Genomic DNA, 21,623 nt, shown 5'->3' with positions numbered 1-21,623 from the left:
AGCAGAGCCTGCTTAGGATTCTCTCTCCCACTCTTTCTGCCCCTCCCCCCTCTCAAAAAAAAACTTTAAAAAATAAAATAAAATAAAATGGTAGTTACACTTTAACTAGAGACAGAGCATGCAAAAGTAATTTTGGAAGAGTTTCTTCCCCTTGGCCAAATGTTGGTCCATTGTACTTGATACATACTGTTTGTACCTATACCTGTACCTAAGCTCCATTGAAAGACCTCAGGTCAATGAAATTCTTTTCTTGCAACACTTTCCATAAGATATCACTGTCACTTGTAACTGATTTGAACCAAGGTTGAATTACAGTCTTTTAAAATGTATCATTTATTTTTCTGCCACACTTGTTACTGTATGGTCTCCAGAATCACCATTTTCAGTGGCTGCGTGATGTTCCACATGTTCTCAAATGCCTTTCTCTCCTATAGTTCATCTCATTTTATAGGTGTACACTGAATGGTATGGCTGTGTGCTTATGGTCTGTCTCTTCAGTTGACTCTAAGCTCCCTGAGGGCAGGGCTATGTCAGTTTGGGCTCAGGGCTGAATCACCAGCAGCAGCACACATAGAAGATGCATTGTCCCTGATACGTATACTATATGCCATATATATATATATACACACACATATACGTACATGTTTTAAATATTTGTAGATTAAATTTGCACCATAGTTTTGTCATCTTCTATTTAACAATTACCCACTCGTGGAAACTTTGTTTGTTTGCAGCACTTTACTTTTGTAAATTTTTGTGTGCATTTTTGATTACTTCCTTAAACTAAATTCTTAAATTGGAATATTACTTTAAGAGGTGTCAGTACTTTCGGGGCAGTTGGTTAAGCGTCTGACTTCAGCTCAGGTCATGATCTCATGGTTTGTGAGTTCGAGCCCCGCATTGGGCTCTGTGCTGATAGCTCGGAGCCTGGAGCCTGCTTCAGATTCTGTGTGTGTGTGTGTGTGTGTGTGAAAAATAAATAAACATTAAGAAAAACAAAAAGAAGTGGTGGTACTTTCAAGTTTCCTAAACTTCTAGGAAAGAAGTAGCAATAATGTATGGGAGTACCAATCTGACAGGGAAAGAGATTTCGTCTTTCTCATTTTCTTTTCATTCTTTTTATCTTATTGTGTAATGCATTCACGTGGTACAAAATGTGAAAGTACTCCCTGTGCCCTGGCACACTTTGAATTGCCTGGTCTTCATGCCATCTTGGGTTTCACTTCCTACACAGATTCGACAATATTGGAGGATTTTCTCCCACTCCAAATACTTCTTTCCCTTGGTGGAGAAAAGGCTGATAGTGCACCTTAGGCCTAATGGTAGTTCTCCCATGGGCTACTCAATTCTTGGTGCCTGAAGAAACACCCATAATTGTCACTTGTGGATTTGGGGTAAGTGGCCTGGAATAGGGTTCCTCCTCTACCGTGTTTTCAGAAGGTGAGCATGTGAGGGCCTCTGGAGAGCTTTGCTGCATCGTTTCCCCTAGAGCCTGTAGACAAGGACCCGGGAGTCACCGCAGTGCCAGAACACTCTGGGAAAAACTGGAGGCTTTTCTCTCCAGAATAAACCTCAAGACTACTCCTTGCCATGACTTACTCTGTGGAAATGAGTGGGTCTCCACCTTACAGGACTGGTATCCAGCTATGCCTTGGTTGTGTTACCAAATAAAACCCTGGGATAAAGGAAGAACAATTTTAGGGGAAATCAGCCACCTCTGGCTGGGTCCTCTCAGATCCACAAAACTAGACCCATCCTTTGGGACCTCAGTTCCTGGCCTGTAACCACATCTCACTCCTGTCAAGATGGAAGCTACTTTTTCTGCATGGTTACTTATCTTGCTGCTCACAGCTGAGATGAGAGCTTCCTCTGGAAATCTTTCCCCAACTCCTCACTTCTGAGAAAGGTGATCTAACAGCACTGGTCTTGGGGCACCTGGGTGGCTTAGTCAGTTAAGTGTCCGACTTTCGCTTAGGTCATGATCTCGCGGTTTGTGGGTTCGAGCCCCGCATTGGGCTCTGTGCTGACAGCCAGCTCAGAGCCTGGAGCCTATTTCAGAGTCTGTATCTCCCTCTCTCTCTGACCTTCCCCTGCTCACACTGTCTCTCTCTCTCTCTCTCTCCTAGAAAAAAAAAAATAATAACAGCACTGGTCTTCCTTCTACCATATGCTAATATTTTGTTGTCTGTCTCCCCTTACTCCCCAACTGGTAGCTCTGATAGGAAAGAGATTATGTTTGTCTCTTTCATCAAAGCCTCGCACAGTGTATGTGACATGAGCGGGCACTTCAGAAATGTTGAATGAATTGTGCTTGAAAACCGAATGACCTGTTAAAGCTTTTCTTAATAGCTTTGAGAAATAAAATTCACTTTTTTTTTAATGGTTTTTTTTTTTAATTTCTAGGAGAGAGAGAGAGAGAGAGACAGCATGAGCAGGGGAGGGTCAGAGAGAGAGGGAATCACAGACTGAAACAGGCTCCAGGCTCTGAGCTGTCAGCACAGAGCCCGACGCGGGGCTCGAACCCACGAACCGCGAGATCACGACCTAAGCGAAAGTCGGACGCTTAACCGACTAAGCCACCCAGGCGCCCCTAAAATTCACCTTTTAAAATGTACAAATCAGGAGCTCCTGGATGGCTCAGTCGATTAAGTGTCCAACTTCAGCTCAGGTCATGATCTCACAGTTCATGAGTGTCAGTCCCACGTCAGGCTCTGTGCTGACAGCTCAGAGCCTGGATCCTGCTTCAGATTCTGTCTCCCTCTCTCTCTGATCCACCCCTGCTCACGCTGTCTCTCTCTCAGAAAAAAAAAATTATAAAAAAATATTTTTCTGTGCATTAGCTAAATTATTTCTGAAAGTCACTAGAGAAATAGGCATGAGTAAAATGTTTTGAACGTAATTTTTTAAAAGTTTATTTATTTATTTTGAGGGGGGGTACAGAGAGTGAGGGAGGCAGAGAATCCTAAGTGGGTATTTGACGTGGGGCTGGATCTCAGGAACAGTGAGATCATGACTTGAGCTGAAATCAAGAGTCTGATGCTTAACCAACAGAGCCACCCTGGTGCCCCCAAATGGCATACTTTTAAAAGTTATATTTTCTCGGCGTGCGTTGGGTGGTTCAGTCAGTTAAGTGTCTGACTTCGGCTCAGGTCACGATCTCCCAGTTTGTGAGTTCCAGCCCTGCATCGGTCTCTGTGCTGACAGCTCAGAGCCTGGAGCCTGTTTCAGATTCTGTGTCTCTCTCTCTGCCCCTCCCCCACTAGCACTCTGTCTCTCTCTCTCAAAATAAACATTAAAAAAAAGGCTTTAAAAGTTATATTTTCTGATGGTTGCTGATGATAGAAATGTAGCAGATTTTGTATATTGATTTCTGTGGCAACTTTGCTAAACTCACTTATCAGTTCTATTTCAATTTTCTTTTGGGGTTGCTACATACACAATAATTTTATCGGTAAATACTGACATTCTTGTTTCTTTCCAATCCTTATGTATTTGTTGTTATTGTTTACTGGACTGGCTAAACTTCCATTATGTAGTAACTAGGGTTAATGAGAGGAAGCATCCTTGGCTTGTTTCTCATCTTAGGAGAAATGCTTTCAACATTGCACCACTATTGTGATGTGTGTGTTGGGTGTTTGAAGATGTCCTTCATCAGGTTACGGGGTGTTCTTTTCTGTTAACAGATGTTGAATATTTTGAGTAGTTTTTATGCATCAATTGACATGAATAAACTGCTTCCCCTTTAAGGTACTAATGGGTCTGTATTTCTCCTAGTTTAGCATTAGTTTAATTTTAACTTTGAGAAATGCCTTTTGCTGTATGTTTCTTCTCAATTCTCCCTCTTTACCTGTGCATTAAGTGTTGGTCTCCTTGGGGCGCCTGGGTGGCTCAGTCAGTTGAGCGGCTGACTTCCGCTCAGGTCATGATTCTCTGTCCCCTTCTCTCTCCGGATGTCCGCCACTTGTGCACTCTCTCTCAAAAATAAACATTAAAAAAGTAAAAAGTGTTGGTCTTCTTGTTTCCTCCATCACTCCTCCTTTCTTTTCTTTTTCTTTTTTTTTTAATGTTTTATTTCTAGGAGAGAGAGAGAGAGAGAGAGACAGCATGAGCAGGGGAGGGTCAGAGAGAGAGGGAGTCACAGACCGAAACAGGCTCCAGGCTCTGAGCTAGCAGTCAGCACAGAGCCGGACGCGGGGCTCGAACCCACGAACCGCGAGATCATGACCTAAGCGAAAGTCGGATGCTTAACTGACTAAGCCACCCAGGTGCCCCACTCCTCCTTTCTTTTCAAGCTCCTGCTTTTCGTAGGTTGCCTAAGCTATTAAACGTTGAGGGATGACAACAGGGATTTCAGACAGTCTCCCCACTGTCTGCTCCCTCCACAAGCAGGTTTGAATTCAAGTTAAAGCACTGAATTAGGAGATAGGTGGCTTGTGTTCCAGTCCCCTCAATCCCCAAAAATGCACCAAGACAGTGCCTTTCAGTCTCACCAATAAATTTCCTGTGCTGCCTATCTCCAGGTTGATTGGGAACTCAGATGAATAAATGCAATAAAATCACTCTGCAAATTACTCACAGGTAAGGACTGGTTGTTCTTGACACTAAGATTGTTAGAGGTAGCGTCTAGATAGAGGTAGTTCCTTACCCTTTCTAAACCTTAAACCTTGTCTCCTTCGTCCAATTTGCAGATAATAAATGCATAAACGGTTGACACGTAGTAAGACCTCAATGAATAGAACTTGGCGATTATTATTTTATTGTTTTTTAATATAGTTTATTGTCAAGTTGGTTTCCATATAACACCCAGTGCTCATCCCAACAAACTTGGCGATTATTAAAAGAGATAATGCACGTGCAGAGAGCCTGAAAGCATAATATACTCCATAAATGTAAGCAGTATGCCCTCTGTGGGTTCGAAGCTCCGAAGGACCTAAGCCAGCTCCAGTATCGGCGCCCAGGTACCGAGGAGGTAGGGTGAAGAGGGGGACTGCAGAGAAGACTACCCTTAACCTCGAATCCCCACCGTCGGGCTCCCATGGAGCGCCAAGCTGTACCCACGGTCCCAAAGTTTGGTGAAGAATGCCAAAATGACTGGGGAAGGGGCAAACGCGGCCACCCTCGCATTCGCCGGAGGGCTCCAGCTCCCACTTAAAACGCCCCGCAACCAACCGCAGTCACAATCCTCCAGTAGGGGCTAACTAGTGCGCTCCCTGCTGCAGTCGCTAGGGGGAGCTCGTCGCGTCCCTCGCCCTAAACGGGCCGTCGTTTGCGCACGCGTGATTCCTCTTCTCCGGCGTTTCGCCCCTACACCAGTTACGTTCGAACGGCGCGTTCCAGGCGTTATCTGGCGTAAAGCCCGGCGGCGCCGAGCCGAGCGGAAGTCCAGCGGGACTACTGCTGGAGGAGGGGTGGGTAAGAGAGGTGGAAGGAAGCCGGAAGTGTGACTAACCAGGCTGCCTCCCGGGCGCCGACGAAAGCAAGAACAAGGAGCCGACTTCGCGGGGTGTGGCCTCGGGAGGCGGAGGGCGCTGCGATTGGCCCTCGGCTGTGGCGACGGCGACGATTGGCCCCTGAGTGCGGAGGGAGGTGAGAAGGGTAGCGGCGGTTGGAATTCAAACGTGGCGGGTGTGGCGCTGGGCTACTAATCCCCTGAGTTCGGAGCGCGCGTGCCTTCTGTCGCGAGCTGGCGAGAGAACGCGGGTCCCGGGAGTCCCGGCGCCCTGTCCTCTTCCATTGTGCTCTCCTGGCGCGTGTGGCACGGAGCTGGCCATGGAGCCGCAGGTGAGTAGGAGCCGCCTTGGATCTCCTGCCCTCGATGCTGACGAGCCCCTGGCTCCCGGCCCGGCCTTCGTCCTCCCTGCTTGGAGGGCGAAGGCCCGTGCGTCCCCGCGCAGTGGAAGGGGGTGAGGGAGGGAGAGGCAGGGAGCAGCCCCAGAGTGTCTGAGTGCACGTCTGCCTGCCCTCGCCCAATTTCACGGAGTCCCAAAACACCCTCCCTTTCATGTCTCCAGGATTTCCCATTTCGAATTCTCAGGATTGTCTGTCTCGTACCCACTTCTTCATTCGTACCGACGATTGCAGTGTGTGATTGAGAAGGGAGAGTTCTGAGATTTCCGTCTACCTCTGGGGAAACGGTGCCTGAGGCCACATCCCTGCTGGTTTTCTTTCCTGTCCTCTCTCCTGGTTGCTGCCGCTCTGGAGTGTAGAAAGGGGATGTAGGGAGTGGGATAAGCTGAACTGAAGGACGTCTCATTCTCTCCTTCCTCTCTCCTTCCCCAAGTTTTACAGAGATCTCTCTCTGCCCCGTCTGCCTGGTTGACTTAGTTTCTTCTCTTATCAGTGCCACTGCACCCCACAACCATCTGCAGCCTCCCCTCTGGAGAGAGATGTGTGACAGCGAAAGAGTACTGACTTTTGGTGCCTGAAAAAGGCTCCTCCCTGGATCCTCTGTTTACTAGTTTTTCGTATTCAGATTTACCCAAACTCAAGTTTCAACCTGAAGAGATACTCTCTGTACCCCGACAGCTAAAGAGCAGAGCAATATGATGTGACCATGAAAAATAGTAGAAGCCTTCTCATATGTATGCATAAAATATTTACTGAGCACCTACTATGTACCATGCTGAGTTGTAGATACTTGGGATGCAGCAATAAAGAAGACAAATCCCAGTCATCTCTATAGATGCTGTTTTATGGGAAGCTGTTATTTTATGGGGAGACAGGAAATATCATAAGTTATATAACTCTATTAGAAAGTGCTGTGCTTGGGGCACCTGGGTGGCTCAGTTAAGCATCTAGACTCTTGATTTCGGCTCCGGTCATGATCTCATGGTTTGTGGGATCAAGCCCCATGTGGGTCTTGATCTTGAGTGGTCTTAGTAAGCACCATTATTAAGAAGGTGAACCTTGGGGTGCCTGGGTGGCTCAGTCGGTTAAGTGTCTGACTTCAGCTCAGGTCATGATCTCGTGGGTTCGTCGGTTTGAGACCCGGCAGGCTCTGTGCTGACAGCTAGCTCAGAGCCTGGAGCCTGTTTCAGATTCTGTCTCCCCTTCTCTCTAATCCTCTCCTGCTCATGCTGTCTCTCTCTCAGAAATAAATAAAACATTAAAAAAAATTTTTTTTTTAAAATCTTGATGAAGAAGATGAACCTTGAATAAAGGCTTTGAAGGAGGCGAGGGACAAAGGCTAGTGGATATTGAAGGAAGTGCATTACAGGCCAAAGGAATCTACTACAGCAAAGTCCTAAAGAATGGTATAACAGAGCTAAAATGGAGTGAGCAAGGGGGCAAGTTGTGGGAAGGGAAGTCAGATAATGGAGAGTGGGATTGTTGACCCCGTTGCTTCTTGTAGGAACCATTGTGAGGGCTTTGACTTTTACTTTGAGAGAGATGGGGAATCACTGGATGATTTTGTTAATCAGCTTAACAATAACCCACAACCCTCAGACCCACTATCACTGGATGATTTTGAGCAGCGATAAGATCTGTGTTACATTTTAAGAGGATCACTCGCCACCACATTGAGAGCAGATGTAGGGGGTAAGGATAGAAACAAGGAAAACTCTTAGGAATACAGCAGCTTTTCTCAACTTCTGTTCTATTGACATTTTTACTGTGGGGGCCTGTCCTGTACATTGTCTGATGTTAGCAGGGTTCTTGGCCTCTACCCACTAGATGTTGGTAGCAACTCTCACCTAATCAATGACAAATTGTCTCTAGACAATGCCAAATGGCCCGTCAGGAGTAAAATCACCCCCAGTTGATAATCAGTGAAGAATGATAACCTGAGATGATGGTGACATGGATCATGGTAGTAGCAGTGGAAGTAGTAACACGCAGTTAGATTCTGTCATCCTTCGCTGACATTAGATATGGAATGTAAGAAAATGGGAGGACTTGGGGTTTTTTGGCTTGAACAACTGGAAGATATAATTATATTGACTAAGATGGAGAAAGCTGTAAGAGGAGCAAGTTTGAAGGGGATTTGGAGATTAGGAGGTCAGTCTGGATGTAAGTTTGGCATATTTATTAGACTTCAAGTGGACACATTGAGGAGGCAGTTGCATAGAAGTTCAGGAGCAAGGTCTGGGCTAGAGATATAAATCGAGGAGTTGTCAATGTATGGATGGTATTTAAAGCCATGGGAGTGGACTGGAATGCAGATAGAAAATAGAAGGACCACCAATAAAGTTTGGAGAGATGAGGAGACCCTTCCATGAGAGATGGGGAACCCAAGAGAGGATGGTCTCCTGGAAGCTAAATAAAGGAAGTATATTAAGGAAGAGGGAGTGAGCAGTTATATCTAAAGCTGCTGATGGGTTAAGAAAAGCGAAGAAGCAGAGTTGACTTAGCAACACAAGGTTATTTGTGACCTTGAGGAGAGTAGTTCTGGTGAAATAGGGAGAGTGAAGTTCTGATTGGGATGGGTTTAGGAGAGAATCTGGACATAGTGAATACTATGTAGAAAGCACTTTGGAGTTTTGCTGCAAAGGGCAACAAAGAAAAAACTAGCAGGGAAAGCAGTCAACAAACCCTTTTAGGCTGGAAGAAATAATAGCATGTGTTGTAGCAGGTAGGAATGATCCAGTAGAGTGAAAAGTTGATGATGCAGAGGAGAAAAGGAAGGATTGGTAAGGTTCGTTTGTTCGTTCGTTCGTTCTTTCTTTCGTTCGTTCTTTCTTTCTTTCTTTCTTTCTTTCTTTCTTTCTTTCTTTCTTTCTCCTTTCTTCCTTTCTTCCTTTCTTCCTTTCTTCCCTTTCTTCCCTTTCTTCCCTTTCTTCCAATATGGTTGATTGTCAGATTGGCTTACAAACAACACCTAGTGCTCATCCCAACAAGTATAGGACTCTTTCTTAGTAGATAAAAGGAGTGGGATCTGATGTGCACCTGGAGGGGAAACATTTCTCTTCTGGTTCTCGTTGTGGAAAGTTGGAAGTCATTGTGTCTGGCTTTATTATTATAGATAAGAGAAAAATAAATGCTGTACTCTTTGGAGTTTTTCTTAATAAATAAATTAAGAAATAAATCTTTGAATACATTTTTGGAGCCCACACAAATTCTGGGGAGTTAGGTCTTTAGTAGATCCATTATGGAAGTGTAGAGAGAACAAAGGGCATTGGTTATAACAAAATTCACTGGGTAGCCATGGAATTCTTAAAGAAAACTTTGGTTTTAATACTACATTTGGGGGCACCTGGGTGGCTCAGTTGGTTGGACGTCTGACTCTTGATTTTATCTCAGGTCATGATCTCACGATTGGTGGGACTGAGCCCTGTGTCAGGCTCTGCACTGACAGTACAGAGCCTGCTTGGGATTCTCTCACTCCCTGTCCCATGCTCCCATGCTCCGTCTCCCCCCCCCCCCAAAAAAAAAAAAAACACCTTAAACAAAAAAGATTTAAAAAATACTACATTTGATTAATCTAAATGAGGGGTGCCTGGGTGGCCCAGTCGGTTAAGCATCTGACTTTGGCTCAGGTCATGATCTCATGGTTTGTGGGTTTGAGCCCTATGTCGGGCTCTGTGCTGACAGCTAGCTCAGGGCCTGGAGCCTGTCTTCAGATTCTGTGTCTCCCTCTCTTTCTGTTCCTCCCCTGCTCATGCTGTCTCTATCTCTCTCTCAAAAATAAATCAAACATTTAAAAAAAATTTTTAAATGATTAATAAATGAATTAAAAAACATTAATGCCATGTCCTTTGGTGGGCGGGTGTGTGTGTGCACGTGCGCGTGTTTTTTATTTGTATAGAAGCCAATGGTTTGGATCTATCAGTTTTAAGTATTCCCCTGCTGGTGGACATCAAATTTCATTCCTTTGAAAATGTACTGAAGGGCACCTGGCTGACTCTATGAACATCCTTGAATATATCGTATTGTATTTGGATCTCTCCATGATGTTTCTTACAACTTTATGTGAGTCAGCAGTGATTTTTTTAATGTTTATTTATTTTGAGAGAGAGACAGAGTGCAAGTGGGGGAGGGCAGAGAGAGAGGGAGAGAGAGAATTCCAAGCAGGCTTCATGCTGTCAGCACAGAGCCCTATGTGAGGCTCATCTCATGAACCCCGAGATCATGACCTGAGCTGAAATCAAGAGTTGGATGCTCAACCAACTGAGCCACCCAGGCACCCCTGAATCTGCAATGATTTTTAAATGAAAAGCCTAATTAAAAGACAAAAGAAAAGAAAACCAGCCCTCCCTGCAGTTCTCTTGGTTGTTGGAACCATGGCAGGCACCTTGGTGTCTGCCTGGATTCCTCCATCTCCCTCACTGCCAAGCCAGCTCCTAGTTGGATCAGTATTTGGTTTCCAGTAATCTAGCCCCACCTTTTCATTCCCATTGAGAATAGAAAGACCACCATGCAAGTTCAGAGAGGAGGAGAACCTTCCATGAGAGATGGGGAACCCAAGAGAGGGTGGCCTCTCTCAGATGCATTTCTCTTCAGCCCTTAATCTCCTAAAACTGCCCCTCTCGACTGAGCTCTGTGAAAATTTAGTTCTACTGCCCCAATGCATCCTTTACATCAATTGAATTCTCTCTAATGCATCTGGAACAGTAAGAGGTGTGTATTTCCTTGGGAGATATGAGAAAGTGGATCATTTTTTTGTAGAGCTTAATTATCTTGTGGTACTCCAGTTTGGAAAGGCTCCCCTAGAAAATAAGCTCTGGGAGGGCAGGAACTCTTACCCCAGCTTTATTTTATTTTATTTTATTTTAAATATTTTTATTTATTTCTAGGAGAGAGAGAGACAGCGTGAACAGGGGAGGGTCAGAGAGAGAGGGAGACACAGACTCTGAAACAGGCTCCAGGCTCTGAGCTGGCAGTCAGCACAGAGCCCGACGCGGGGCTCGAACCTACGAACCGCGAGATCATGACCTAAGCGAAAGTCGGACGCTTAACTGACTAAGCCACCCAGGCGCCCCTCTTACCCCAGCTTTAAAACAATGTCTGGTACGGAGCAATCTTGTAACAAATCTTAGTGTCACAAATCCTTGTTGAATGAAGGACAAAAGGAGTGATGAGTTCTCTCTGCCCATCATAGCCCTCATCTTCGACTTCTATTCATTCTTCACATTGCTTCACTTGCTTTTCTGGTGGAAATCTAGTCATATTATTCTCCTGATTAAAACCATCAAGGTCCCTCTTGCGTTCAGTAAACACTTGCCTCCCTTATCATGGCTTGCCGACTGCCACAATCCTTGCCCTCACCTCCCTACTTTCTGTGCCACTCCGTGTGTCAGCTGAACAGAATAACTTGACATTCCTTGCATGGATTCCCCCTCCTTGCTTTCTGCCTGGGATGCTCTTCCTTGGCCCAAGCCATCAGGCCAACTCTTTCTCATCCTCAAGGTTTTGCCTAAAAAGACTTTTTAGAAGTGTTCTCTGACACTCTCCCCATCTGAACTACATGCCCAACCCCTCCCCCTGGGCACTTTTATGATAACACTCAATAAAGTTTTAATTATCTCTTTAAGTGCTTCTCTTCACCATTTTCTATGAGCATTTTAAGGGTAGGGACCACATCTGTCACTCCCAAACCCAGATCATTTCCTGGCACGTAGCAGGCACTGAGTACATATTGAGTGAATAAAGTAAGTTGGAGGGGAGAGAGACGCCTTGGAATTAAAAGTTAACCCTCCTGGGGCACCTGGAGATGGCTTAGGTGGTTAAGTGTCCTGGGTGGCTTAGGTGGTTAAGTGTCCAACTTCGGCTCAGGTCACGATCTCACCCGCATCGGGCTCTGTGCTGACAGGTCAGAGCCTGGAGCCTACTTCAGATTCTGCGTCTCCCTCTCTCTCTGCTCCTCCCCCACTCATGCTCAGTCTCACTTGCTCTCCCAAATAAACATTATGGGGCTCCTTGGTGGCTCAGTTGGTTAAGTGTCCAGCTTCGGCTCAGGTCATGATCTCGCGGTTCGTGGGTTCGAGCCCCACGTCGGGCTCTGTGCTGACTGCCTGCTCAGAGCCTGGAGCCTGTTTCAGTCTGTGTCTCCCTCTCTCTCTGACCCTCTCCTGCTCACGCTGTGTGTGTGTGTGTCTCTCTCTCAGAAATAAAATAAAATATTTAAATAAATAAACATTAAAATAAATAAATAAATGAAAGTTAACTCTCGTGAAGATCAGAAGTTGATCTGTGTGTGTCGCGTTCTCCTGATGGTGGGATGGGAGTAGGGTTTGCATAGGAAGGACCTGCTTTTAGCACAGAAACGTTCTGTGTCCTCAGAAACCCTTTAGTCCTGGGCAAACCAGAACGGCTGGTCACCCTAGACAGGAGTAACGGTGGAGGGGACATAATCCCCAGGCACTGAATTGAGGTGCTTGGGAGAGGCTCTCTTTCTTTCCCACTGTCCCCACCTCTTACCTGACTTTGGTGGTCTCTAAACTGGGTCATGCTACTTCTTAGTCTTCTCCATGCAAGTCAGCCTCATTATTTTTTATAACTAGGCTCTTTTGTGTATTTTTCACATGCCCAATCAGAAACTGTATCTGGTTCTGCACATATGCAAGGCTAAAGCCTAAACTCTTCCCTAGGCTGGCATCAAAGCCCTAGTGGCATGGCTTCCAGAACCAGAGTGTGTAGATTCTAACCCTGGCTCTTCCCTTCACTCGCTGATGACCTTAGACAAGCTATTTCACCTCTCAGTGCCTTCCTTCCCTCATCTGCAAAATGAGGCTAATAATAGCACTTCTCAGTGGGCTGCTGTAAGGATTAAGAAATTAATACAGATGAAGCATTTAAAACAATTTCTAAAATGTTACCTGCTCCTCCCATCTAGCCTTCAGCCTTGTCTTTCTTCTGCTGTCTCCCTTACTTAGGATTCTCCATTCTAGCTGAAAGAGCCTGTTGGTCTCCCAGCTGTATTTGTGAGTTTGAGGTTTTGCCTTCTGAAAAGAGTGTCCATTTCTCTCTGCTAATTTAAGTACTACCCTTAAAGTTAGCTGAAGTTCAGTGACGTCTGTCCAGCTTTTCCCTTAGAGATTTCTCCCACTTTTGTGTTATCTCCCACTTCTCTCTGTGCCTTTTGGCTGGCACATAATCTGTGGGCCCCAGTTTGTGCACCAGAGATACTCGGTGCTTGTTGGTGGTTAAGAATTAGGGGAGGGGGCCCAAGAAGGGGGAGTTCTTGGGACATTTGGGCCCCAGGGAGTTGTCTAACGGTTCTCTCTTTTCCCAGCAGAGGTCCCCATTGTTGGAAGTGAGGGGGAACGTACAGCTGAAAAGACCCCCAGTCAAGGCTCCTTCTCGGCTGCCTCTCTCTGGAACCAGGCTTAAGAGGGGGCCTGAGCAGATGGAGGATGCCTTAGAGCCTGAGAAGGTAAGCTGGGTTTGGAAAGCTTTACATGTCCATGGGTGTGTGTGAGAGAGAGGTACAGAGAGTGTGTGTGTCTATACCAATCAGGGAGAGTAAACCGACCCCAATCTTGTCTTTCTCCAGAAAAGGACACGAGGCCTGGACACAGCGACCAAAATTGCCACGTCCCGCCCCAGAGCACCAGTCCTCGCCACGGTGCCACAGACACAAGGCCAGACCACAGGTGGGCTGTAGCGGTGGACAGAAACCAAGGGCATAGAAGGCCAGTGCTCTTCAACTTTCTTTCTTTTAGCTTATTTTGAATAGGTAATATGTTTCCCTTGTTTCAAAATTCCAAAGGCACAAAAGTCATTATACAGTGAAGAGTCTCCCTCCTACCCCTGTCCCTCAGCCACCCAGTTCCCTTCCCCAGGAGCACCTGTATGCCCTTCCAGGGCGTTCTATCATGGACCTGTCTGCAACATGTTCTTACATAAATGGTAGCATACTTGACACCTAGTTCTGCCCCCGGCTCATTTTTTGCTTATTTTCGTCCAACTTGTTTCTTGGTGTATTGTGTAATTTCTGGTCCTGGGACGGATACCTTTAGAGGCTGGTCACGCGTCAGGGAAGAGAGGGAAGTTGTCTTATTTCTAATCCTCAGGAAAAAGCAGCTCCTCTGCCCCTGGCCCAGCCAGAATTCACACCACCCTGAGACTTATTGTTCTTTCTCCTCTCTCCCATCTCCTGACAGCTCCGAAAGTTCCCAAGAAGACGGGCCCCCGATGTTCCACAGCTGTTGCCACAGGTAGTAGTGCTTCAGAGATGGGCTGAGAAGAGATGTGGGGTGTGCATAAAGGGAGGGCGATGGAGGCGGAAGGACACCGGTGCTGATTCCATACATTAATTCCCCAATTCTTAGTGTTGAAGAACCAGAAACCAGGCCCTGCTGCTCCTGCCCAGAAGCCTGCAGGTCGGTGACAAACATAACCACCGGGTGAGGGGCTGGTGGGAAGAGAGGAGGTGATGAGTACCAAAAAAAATCCATCTGGTCTCCTCCCTGTCTGGAGGAGAAAGAGATGTAGCAGGAGGTGTGGAGACCTTAAAGCCTAGGAGGGAAGAGAGGTAGAAAGCCAAGGCTTCGCTGACCCTGTCCTTTCTGTGCCCATGTTAGCAGCTGCTCCCATGCTGGGAGGGAGGAAACCCACCAAACGTCCGGCCTGGGACTTAAAGGGTCAGTTATGTGACTTAAATGCGGAGCTGAAGTGCTGCCGTGAGAGGACCCAGACATTGGACCAGGAGAACCAACAGCTGCAGGACCGACTCCGGGAGGCCCAACAGCAGGCCCAGTCGCTGGGGGCCGAACGCAGGACGCTGGAAGGGGAGCTGGCCAGGGTGCAGGCCCAGGCCGAGCAGGGCCAGCGGGAGTTGGGGAACCTCAGGGCCCATGTCCTGGAGCTAGAGGAGCAGCTGGGCACGCAGGAGAGCTTGGTGCAAGAGCTCCGGAAAGAACAGTTGGAGTTGCAAGAGGAGCGAAGGGGACTGGCCACCCGGTTGGAGGAGCAGGAGGTAAGGGCCACCTTCCCCCCAGATGCCAGCCCTCCTTTCTGGGTTACCCTGAAGTCTCTTTGGGCTTAGGGTTCCTGCCTGCCCCTCTCCGGCAGTACACATCTGTCCGTCTGTCCTCTAATCTCCACCCCAGCCTACCCCTGACCGTGTCTTATTTCTGCCCCGCTTCTTCCTATCCTTCTTGCTTTCATAGCTTCCGCCTGATCAGTGTGTCCCCCCGTCCTCCATCTCTCTCCCCGTCTTTCTTTCCGGATCCAAAATCTCCATGGCAGGAGTGTGTGGGTGACTCAGTCAGTTAGGCGTCTGACTCTTGGTCTCGGCTCAGGTCTTGATCTCTGGGCCGTGATTTCAAGCCCTGCGTTGGACTGTGCTGGGCGTGAAGCCTACTTAAAAAATAATAATCGGGGGGCACCTGGGTGGCTGAGTCAGTTAAGTGCCCGACTTTGGTTTCAGCTCAGGTCATGATCTCACAGTTGCGTGAATTCAAGCTTCACACTGCTGTCTGTCTCTCTCAAAAATAAATAAATAAACCTAAACACTTTTTTTTTTTTTTAAGTCAGGGTGCCTGGGTAGCACAGTCAGTTGAGTGTTCGACTTCAGCTCAGATCATGATCTTGCAGTTGTGAGATCAGCCTCTCTGCTGTCAGCACAGAGCCCACTTTAGATCCTTTCTTCCTCTCTCTCTGCTTCTCTCTCTCTCAAAAAAAAATAAACATTAGAAAAATTTTTATGTTTATTTTTGAGAGACACACACAGAGTAAGTGGGGGACGGGCAGAGAGAGAGGGAGACACAAAATCCAAAGCAGGCTCCAGGTTCTGAGCTGTCAGTACAGAGCCTGACGTGGGGCTCGAACTGACAGACCAAGCCAAAGTTGGACGCTTAACCTGCTAAGCCACCCAGGTGCCCCAAAAATAAATTAACATTTAAAAACAAATCTCCATGGCATTCTCTCTTCCTCTTCTCACATCCATTTGACTCCTTGGTGACCACCAACTAGATTGAATTACTTGCAGTTTCTCAGATGCCTCAATCTTCTCTTCAGGGCATTTTACATATATACTTCCCTCTTTGTGGAATGTTCTTTCTGTTCTCCATATTTTCCTTGCTTTGTTCCTATACTGTTGGGTGTCAGCTTAGACGTCACTGTCCTTATGCCCCTTCTGGCTATTCTCATAGCACTCCCTATTCTAGTACCATGATTCCTCTTTTCTTCCCTCCTTCTTTACCAGACTGAAGTCCTTGGGGACAGGAACCCCCTCCCGCCTCCACCCCCCACCTCATCATGACTTGTCCTTATTCCTCATGTCTCACCCTCTGTGCCCATTCCGTTCTGGACAGAGGAGGCTACAGGCATCAGAAGCAGCTCTGTCAGGCAGTCGAGCAGAGGTGGCATCTCTGCGCCAGGAGGCTACAACCCAGGCGGCCTTACTGGTGGAGCAAGGAGAACGTCTCCATGGGCTAGAGATGGAGCGCCGGCGGTTACACAACCAGCTACAGGAACTCAAAGGCAACATCCGTGTGTTCTGCCGTGTCCGCCCTGTCCTTCCAGGGGAGCCCACCCCACCCCCCGGCTTCCTCCTGTTTCCCTCTGGCCCTGGTGGGCCCTCTGATCCTCCAACCCGCCTCAGCCTCTCCCGGTCTGACGAGCGTCGTGGGACCCTGAGTGGGGCGCCAGCCCCCCCCACCCGCCATGACTTCTCCTTTGACCGGGTCTTCCCGCCGGCTAGTGGACAGGACGAAGTGTTTGAGGAGATTGCCATGCTTGTCCAGTCAGCCCTGGATGGCTACCCAGTATGCATCTTTGCCTATGGCCAGACAGGCAGTGGCAAGACCTTTACAATGGAGGGTGGGCCTGGGGGAGACCCGCAGGTGGAGGGGCTAATTCCTCGGGCCCTGCGGCATCTCTTCTCTGTGGCCCAGGAGCTGGGCGGCCAGGGCTGGACCTACAGCTTTGTGGCAAGCTACGTAGAGATCTATAATGAGACGGTCCGAGACCTGCTGGCCACTGGGACCCGTAAGGGCCAGGGTGGCGAGTGTGAGATTCGCCGGGCAGGGCCAGGAAGCGAGGAGCTTACTGTCACCAACGCCCGATATGTCCCTGTGTCCTGTGAGAAAGAGGTGAGGACTGATGGGCGCCGGGACTGGAAAACGGGGAGGAGTGGATAGGGTGGCATAAGATGCAGGTGGCTGGAGAAGGGAGCAGGGGAAAGTTGAAGGCTGAGGGGAGGGGAGGTTGGGCGGGTGGGTTGCCACATCAGTGTTGGCTAGTGGGCTGTAGGGTAGATCTGTCTGTCTCACTGAACTAGGGAGTGGAGTGATGCGTGTGCCCTGGGGGGGTAGGGGGGTCTCTGGCCCCCGCCCACTGCATCTCAGGTCTCATTTCCTACTACTCCACTTGCTCAGTTCACTCTGGCCTTGCTGGCCTCCCGGCTGTCCCTCAGCCTGCTAGTCACAGTCTGGTGACAGGGCCTTTGCCTGAATGTTCCTCTCCCGGAATGGCTTGCTCCCTCACTGCCTTATGAGTTGAAGGTACTGAAGCTGTTCCTGGCCGTCGTGGCTAAAACTGCAACTCTCACCCTACCTACACATCCTCCTTGTTCTCTTTTCTTTTCCCCCTTAGTATCTCAGCTGCACTGCACGTTTTATTCATCTTGTTTCTTCACTGGATAGAAAGGAGCTTCAAGAGGGCGGGTGCTGGCTCTTGTTCATTGCCACTGACCTAGCTATGTATTGACTTTCCGCCGCTTTTGCCCCTTGCTGTTCCCCACCCCCAGGTGGAGGCCCTGCTCCATCTGGCCCGCCAGAACCGGGCTGTGGCCCGCACAGCCCAGAACGAGCGGTCATCACGCAGTCACAGTGTGTTCCAGCTGCAGATCTCTGGGGAACACGCTGGGCGAGGCCTGCAGTGCGGGGCCCCGCTCAGCCTTGTGGACCTGGCTGGGAGTGAGCGGCTAGACCCTGGCTTAACCCTTGGCCCTGGGGAGCGGGAACGCCTTCGGGAAACCCAGGCCATTAACAGCAGCTTGTCTACCCTGGGGCTGGTCATCATGGCCTTGAGCAACAAGGTGGGCATGAGCATGTTGGTAGGTGGGACCTGATATTCCTACCTGATAGTGGGACCTGATGTGGGTGGGCTGGTCATGCTAAACCCTGTCCTGTCCTAATCAGCTATCCCCCTCAACCCTCTAGGAGTCCCATGTGCCTTACCGGAACAGCAAGCTCACCTACCTGCTGCAGAACTCTCTAGGTGGCAGCGCTAAGATGTGAGTGAAAGGGACAGATAGATAGAAGGGGTCAGTCAGAAGAGCGTGTGACTCTTGACCTTGGGGTTATAAGTTTGATCCTCATGTTGGGTGTGGAGATTATTTAAATAAATAACATTTAGAAAGGAGGAAGCAATAGGTGGAGACTGTGATGCTGGGGTCAGGGGCAGGAAAATGGAAACCTGGTCCAGGTTCCACTCAGCCACTGATGCTGGGGTTTGGCCCCCTCTCTTCTTTCCACAGGCTTATGTTTGTGAACATTTCCCCCCTGGAAGAGAACGTCTCCGAGTCCCTCAACTCCCTACGCTTTGCCTCCAAGGTGCAGTTACCACCAAGCCCAGGCCCTGTCAGGACCCTTGGGTGGTTGTAGGCTTCTCCATTCTGACCCTTCAGTCCTTTAGGCCAAGGGCACATTCATCTGGAAAGGATTTGCCTTTGCCAGGCATCTGGGGCACTATCTCTCTAGATTCATTTTTAACTCTTGGCTTTTGGGTCTTTTAATTTTTAAAAATAGGTAGTTAAAAAGTCAAAACTATAGAAAAGCTGTCCACAACAAATGAAGTTTTACCACCACCCCCGTCTACCCCTTTTCTCCCTACCTGCCCTATTAGAGGTAATCATTTTTATCATTTATCATTTTACTTACCCTTTCACTGTTTTCTTTTTGCAAATGTAAGCAATATGCATGTGCTCATTCTTTTCCTTTTTATATAAAAGATCTCTCTCTCATATACTTAATATGTGTATATGTATATATACTGTTCTGTGCTTTGTTTTGCTTATCAAGACAGCACCAAGAGTAGTCCCCACCAGCACACAGATTATTCCATTACTTGTATGTCTGCCTAGGACTCTGTTGTGTGGTTGCACTAAAGTTTATCCACCAGTTCCCTCTACTGGACACTTGGATTGTTTCCATCTTATTTCTATTACAAGCAAAGCCATGTTGACTAACCTTGTATATATGTCATTTTGTATTTATTTAGTTATATCTGACCATCTTTTTTTCAAAAATAATTGCTTTAATGTTTATTTTTGAGAGAGAGAAACACAAAGCCTGAGCAGGGGAGGGGCAGAAAGAGAGGGAAAGAATCCCAAGCAGGCTCCTTGCTGTTATACAGAAACCGACCCCAAGCTCGAACCTATGAACCATGAGATCATGACCTGAGCTGAAATCAAGAGTCGGACACCTAACTGACTGCGCCACCTCGGCACCCCAGTTATATCCGACTGACTAGGGAGAGATTCCTGGAAATGGGATTTCTAGATCCAAAGAGACTTAGACATTTTTCAGACCATTCCAAGTAGGGTGAATTCAGGCTCCAAAACACACTTAAAACATTAGGTGGAGGGAGAGCCATGCCATGAATTCTCTAGAAGACTGATGTTCCCTCCACTAGAGTTAAGTCAGAAAGTTTCCATACTGTCGGTCTCTGGAGGGTAGTTTTTTTCCTGACTATTCCCTTCCTGAGGGTTCTGGCTTTATTCAGGATTTCTTGTCAGGTATGCCCTTCTGCTATACTCAGGCTTCCCCCCAAGGGATACTGGTTGCTGCTGTGGAAGTAGTTAGGTCCCTTCGTACCTTGCTCTGGTCTTCTGCTTTGATCAGGGTTTCCTTTGCTGTCTTGCAAGTTCGGTTAAAGTTCTGTCAACATCATTAACAACCAACAGTATAAAATACTCTTTACTATCCTCTTAACACTCAGTTTACATTGTTAAATTTCACCTGATTGTCTGAGAAATGTCTTTTATATATTAGGTTTGTTCCAACTGGGATCAAAGCAAGGGCCACTCATTTCTTTTTGTTGAATTGTCTCTTTAATCTGTAAGAATCTCCTCTCCTTTTATGATATTTGTTTGTTGAAGAAATAGGGTCATTTGTCCGGTAGACTATACCAAATTCTGGATTTTGGCTGGTTGTTTCCTTCTTCCATAATTTTTGTTGTCTAGTAGATTTAGGGGCTTGATTACATTTGAATCAATCTCACATTTCTTGATGAGAAAACTTAAATGGTACACTACACTTTTGTTGAGTCAGGAGGCACCTAAATATCTAATTGTTCTACTTTTAATGAAATAAAAATCAGTCATTGGCTTTTGGTATTATCAACTTAATCTATCCATTTGAAAACACCCTATTGACCTAGTGATTTTATCAGTGTTCATACCTAGATCTTATATTTCATTAGGGAATTTAATTTCTTCACTCTACACATAGTAGTCACATCTCTTCTATAAAAAACTTTCCTTTGCCATGTATTACTGGGTTACTCTGAAATTCAGTACATATAGGAAAAGCAGGATACATGTTAGATTACTTACTGATTTCCAGTATTAGAAGTTGATATCTTGGCAACTTCCAAAGGTAACCAAGTGTTTATCTGGGGGTGTCATTTTACAGATGCTTATGTATTTGATGTCTGTCGTTTGTAGTCATTCTTTCTGATGTTCAAATTGCTCCATCTTTTTGGGCAGTGGGAGGTCCTTTAAGTTGGCTCCTTTGCCCTTTTTTTTTTTATTTTATTTTTTTTAGCATTTATTCAGTTTTGAGAGATAGAGAATGAGTGGGGAAGGGGCAGAGAGAGAGGGAGACACAGAATCTGAAACAGGCTCTGAGCCATCAGCACAGAGCCGGATGTGGGGCTCGAACCCACAAACTGTGAGATAATGACCTGAGGTGAAGTCAGATGCTTAACCGACTGAGCCACCCAGGCGCCCCCTGTGCCCTTTAGACAGGACCCAAGTAGTCTTTATTCTAGATTCATTTTGTACAAATTCTGCCCTAGACTTGGGATCATTTATTTGAGGAGCCTTGGTTCCTAAATGAGTGTTGTTCATGTTTTATCTAGTTTATTAGGAGGGTTTGGGATATTTGGGCCACAAAATCGGTGGAAATGAACACTCCATCTCTCTCTGCTCCTGTGTGTGGCTTCCATCCTTCTCAGGCCTTTTCACCTACTCCAGACCTGGTGTGGTCAGTGGGCAGAGAACTAACCATAGCTAACTATGTTAGTAACTAACTGCCTTCAGAGGCCTTGGTTTCAGTATTTTCTGAGGGCAGCCCTAATACTGGGAGTTGGGGGGGGGGCGGCGATCTTGGAGAAAACTGCTTTTGGCTACTCTGAAAACGTTTTTCTCTTGTCTAAACCCCTTATCCGCAGGTGAACCAGTGTGTAATTGGTACAGCCCAGGCCAACAGGAAATGAAGACACATCCAGATCTTGTGTGTGTTTAGCGGTGGCTGAGGGATGCTTTATTGGGGGTGGGGGGAAGGGGGCATTGTATGACCTGGGTCTATCAAATAAAGAACACTTTTTTGGTTGGTGTTTTTTTGTTTAGATAAAGGTTTATTAGCGATTGCCCAGATCTGTAAAAATGGGAACTGTGGATCTGTCCACTCTGCCAAGTTTTTGTGTTTTGCAGGGCAAGGGCTTCAGCTTTTCTCCCTATTAGGCCATCCCCTGGAGTCTAGGTGGCCTGAGGCTCCCATACCCCCCCGGGT

The 21,623-nt window shown here is 47.1% G+C and overlaps 1 protein-coding gene across 4 annotated transcripts; it reads left to right on the top strand.

Moving 5' to 3' along the window:
• The first annotated feature begins 5,170 nt into the window (after positions 1-5,170).
• KIFC1 (kinesin family member C1) lies at positions 5,171-21,371 on the top strand. Of its 4 annotated transcripts, none has more exons than XM_039241858.1 (11): positions 5,171-5,586; positions 13,175-13,312; positions 13,433-13,532; positions 14,043-14,096; positions 14,211-14,261; positions 14,463-14,857; positions 16,197-16,976; positions 17,633-17,923; positions 18,048-18,121; positions 18,365-18,440; positions 21,283-21,371. In XM_039241858.1, exons 2-11 carry the CDS (start codon positions 13,286-13,288, stop codon positions 21,325-21,327), a joined length of 1,893 nt encoding a protein of 630 aa, XP_039097789.1. In that variant the 5' UTR covers positions 5,171-5,586; positions 13,175-13,285; the 3' UTR covers positions 21,328-21,371. The 4 variants fall into 4 exon arrangements, with proteins under 4 accessions (XP_039097789.1, XP_039097791.1, XP_039097790.1 ...); XM_039241860.1 differs by lacking the exon at positions 5,171-5,586 and adding an exon at positions 5,607-5,781; XM_039241857.1 differs by lacking the exon at positions 5,171-5,586 and adding an exon at positions 5,673-5,781 and having other exon boundaries at positions 14,466-14,857.
• The last annotated feature ends 252 nt before the right edge of the window (positions 21,372-21,623 follow it).

This window comes from Hyaena hyaena, unplaced genomic scaffold (assembly GCF_003009895.1).
Source record: "Hyaena hyaena isolate Hyena2069 unplaced genomic scaffold, ASM300989v1 scaffold_202, whole genome shotgun sequence".
NCBI lineage: Eukaryota > Metazoa > Chordata > Mammalia > Carnivora > Hyaenidae > Hyaena > Hyaena hyaena.
The sequence above is the reverse complement of the archived record's forward strand: the minus strand, read 5'-3'. Positions and strand labels throughout refer to the sequence as shown.